General features: G+C 30.3%; 1 protein-coding gene across 1 annotated transcript; it reads left to right on the top strand.

Moving 5' to 3' along the window:
- Window positions 1–1,238, top strand: LOC132277688 (RING-H2 finger protein ATL52-like). The gene has a single exon (XM_059779535.1). It carries the CDS (start codon window positions 1–3, stop codon window positions 907–909), a length of 909 nt encoding a protein of 302 aa, XP_059635518.1. The 3' UTR covers window positions 910–1,238.
- Window positions 1,239–4,259: the final 3,021 nt, after the last annotated feature.

Genomic DNA, 4,259 nt, shown 5'->3' with positions numbered 1-4,259 from the left:
ATGAACCTGACTGTAGACTGTCCAGAGTATTGTGCCTTAACCGGTTGTTATGAATACCCAAACTATTCCACGATACCACCGCCGCCGACGCCGCCACCTCTCTCAGCCGGCCAAATCAGCCACGTATCTCCCAACACGGTCATCATGCAGTTCATAGTCGCCTTCATTACCGGCTGCTTCATTCTGCTCAGCTGTTACATGATCGTCATTAAGTACTGTTCCAGATTTAACCTTTTTGGTACATCACCAACCCAATCAGATGGACCGGGAGAAGAGTTTGTGCATGAAAATCATGGACCAGCAAGTGACCATCAAATCTGGTACATCTCCACCGCTGGCCTCCAACCCTCGATCATCAATTCAATCAGAGTCTTCGAGTACAAGAAAGGTGATCATTTGATCGAAGGGATGACTGATTGTTCGGTATGCTTAAACGAGTTTCAAGAAGGTGACACTCTTCGGCTACTACCCAAGTGCAGTCATGCATTTCACATCCCTTGCATCGATACTTGGCTGAGGTCACACGCCAATTGTCCATTTTGTCGCGCTAGCGTAGTGTCCAACACTACTGTCAGTACTACTTCAGCTTCAAATGACCAGATTGCTCATAGTTCAAGTCCAAATGAAGATACCCAAATGGAGAATTCAGAGAACTATGGTGAATTGACTAATAATTCGATCTCTGGTGGGGAGGTTTGTGAAAACAGAGTTGGTACAGAGGATGAATTGGAATTGGAATTACCACAGGTGGTTGTAAATTCTAATGGGAATGGTGTTTTTCGGATTGTAATTGACTTGGACGACAGTAAAATTGACATGGAGGATGGGATACAATCACTAAGGTCTATTTCAATCGATTCATCATCAGCTGTGACGAATAAGTATGAATCCGAAGGAAAATCCAGTTGATTAGAGAGATGATGTGAAAAATTGATTTGGGTATTCTTCAAAAAAAGAGATTCAAGCATTAACAGATTGGTAATAGCAAAAACCCTGTTTTTGGCAGACTTTTTTTTATCCAAATTCTGTTCCTCTCTTGTGAAGCTATTATTAGTATTGGTACATAGCTCGGATGACATATAAATTTAGACTTGGATATATATACATATGTGTCATGAGCACTCTCTATAAGTTGTGAGTTCTCTTATTCATGTATATACAAACCAGTATATAATAGATTTTAGTCTATTGGATGCAATTTCAAGCTATGTAGGAGACCTATATTTGAGTAATGAATCTTCAAGCTATGTAGGAGACCTATACTTAAGTAATGAATCTTCAAAGCCTTAAATGGCTTATATGATGTTATTATTTGGTTTTGTTAAAAAAAAAAGTTTACTGCAGAATGAACCAATTCTTTTAAGCAATGATAATATATTCACTTCTAAGAATTACATACATGCATGTGTGTTGTGTGTTGTGTGTGTGTGTGTTTTTTCAATCACAAAGTGAAATTTTGTGGAGCTACTTTAGCTTTGATATTATTGACGCTGACTGAAAAAGACTTGTTATATGTTTGATTTTTTTTATATACATGATCTCTAATTAAATCACTGTGCATGGAATTACTCAAATTCATCTTCTGATATGCTTCAATATTTAAGGTGTGTTGCAAGTTTTTCAAGACATTAAATTCAAGAAACTAGAAATTTTGTTTCGGTGACATTTCTCTGAACTTTTTTATCTACTTAGCATTGTAAGAAATTAATACCTTCTCACCCTCCTAAATTGAAGGGTGAATATAAAACAAATAGAAAATCCAATTATTTTTGTTTTTGTATATGTAAAATAATGAGGGCAAGCGATGCAACAATAACACCATTCTATTTGATTTCGAAAAAGGGAAACAATCTCTCTACAAATGGCATAACTTTGCGCGAAAATAACGTCATTATGACATCATATTCACTCATATAAAACAATTCAATGTATACTTATTATTATCAACTAAAAAATCAAAATTTTAACATTGCATGAACAAATTGAAATTGCCAAATTAGGATACAATTTGTGCATGACTACTAGATATAGGTTGATGAAATAGTTTATCACCCTTAAATTTATAAATAGTGGTTTTTTTTAGTAGGTAAAAGTCACACATTTAAATAATTTCATTCCGACTCGATCCCTCAATTTTACATTTGCAAAGATACAAAAATATTAAATGGTCTTGATAAAGACCATAAACATATTTTAAGTTTATTTGGTTCAGTTTTTTTAAACAATTTTTTATTTTCTAAGAAAAGAAAATCAGAAAACCAAGGTTTGTCAAAATTGCTAGTCTAAGGTTTGTGGAAGCTGGGTTAGGACCAAGCCCAACTTTATTTATACAGCTTAAACATTGTTCACAGAATAGAGCAGTGAATTTAATCCAGTCCAACACGTGTGCCATGTCCTCATGTGCTGCATTTTAACTTGCTTAAATTATTGACTTCTCTTCTAATGCTCTAAAAAGGATAAATTATATATATATATATATATTTCTTTTTCCTTTTTTCTTTTTCCTTTTTTTCGGAAATTATTTTTATTATTTCATACTGTACAAAACTACATTTGAACATAAATACTAATTTTTTAGATAAAAATGTTAGTCACACTGCAGACTGAACTCACAAAAAGATAAGATAACAATTTATGATTATTGAAATCATTGATCAAATTTTAAAATATTTTGATATTAGTTTTTGCATGTGTTTATTAACTTTAAATTTGTCTGAATTCTATACTACAGCATTATAAAAATGTCGATAACATTTTACATTTTTTATATACATGATTTAACCACATATTCTTTCAATATCTATTAATTAATTATTAATTAATTTGCAGTTTCATTAACTTCTGATCACTCTATAAATTTACATCAACAAAAACTATTAATGTTTGTTACTTTGTTTACGTTCCTGTTTTATATGAAAAATTAGAACATACTAATTTTTACTTTTCACTTGTCTAGTAAAATTTAAACCCCTTTTTAATTCGATTATATAAAACATGCATAGAAGATTGCACTTTTACGGGTCTGTGTATTTATTTTTAAATTTACGGATATAATATTCACAAACTAATTTTTTCTACTTGTACTTCACTTGCTTTTTGTCTTTCAAAAAACACTCTCACACTCTAATAATTACTTTTAAAAATACTCGTATACTTGATAGTCTTGTCATTTTATTTATTAAAAAATTTCAGTGAAATATGAATACCATTATCCTATATATATATATATATATATATATATATATATATATATTATGACTACTTTTTAGTAACATAATAGGAACTTTTTAAAAAACAAAATATTAATAATAAAATTTTGTAATTATTATCCACATTGAAACTAAGCTGGTACGGTGGTTACCTAAAGATTATAAACTATTATTTATTTATTATATAACTATAGTTACTTATTAAAGGGTCAACTGTACCTTGCTATATATAACGAGATTAATTGATTCTTATAAAGCAAGAGATTGGATTTGAATGTAATTATGCAATCCAATCTCTAATTTTTTAATACTGCTACTTTATTATTGAGGCTTGCCGATTTTCTAACAAGAGGTCCAATTAAGTCGAGGCCATTTATGTGAAGTAAAATTGTATATTCTCGTCTACTTTCAATATTGTCACTATTCACAATACTCTTGTACGACTAATAAGATCTCTAGTTAAAAAGGTTATCTAAAGTATTATTTTGTATAGTATTTTCTAGAGTGTTATTTTTCTATAACGTTTTCGCTACAATGAAAAAGAATTTATATAAATATTTCGATACTAAATGTGGTACTATTCATGTGATAACAAGAGTACATAACTAAATGAGTGCGGTATTTTGGGTCCCTAGTTAACTTCCCGCACAAAGCACAATAAAAACAAAACAAAAATGATTGACAAACTTGTACTTACAAGATTAATTGGTTGTCAATTCAAATTTTCATCCGATTTGGCTGTCATTTGCACAACCCTAAGGTCATCCACACCAACTTCTCCATTTTAACTTTCTAAAAACGCAACATCAGTCTTTTTAAAAGTCACATTAATAATTTCAAAAATCACATCAATAATTTTTGCTCTTAAAAAATATGTATTCCATCAGGCTCTCTGAATTTTCGTTCTCTAAAAAAAAGAATAATAAAAAATTAAAATAATTTTTTTTTTTAACTTTTTTTAAACGACTATATTTAGGATGCGACGAGAACTTTTTCTTCGTATTCTTAATGATGTCAAAGTTTATGTAATAATTTTTTAAGATTGGAATA

This window comes from Cornus florida, unplaced genomic scaffold, assembly GCF_030987335.1.
Source record: "Cornus florida cultivar Cherokee Brave unplaced genomic scaffold, ASM3098733v1 CherokeeBrave_3.0.0_Hap2_Chr10, whole genome shotgun sequence".
Classification (NCBI taxonomy): domain Eukaryota; kingdom Viridiplantae; phylum Streptophyta; class Magnoliopsida; order Cornales; family Cornaceae; genus Cornus; species Cornus florida.
This window is presented reverse-complemented; position numbering and strand designations above follow the sequence as displayed.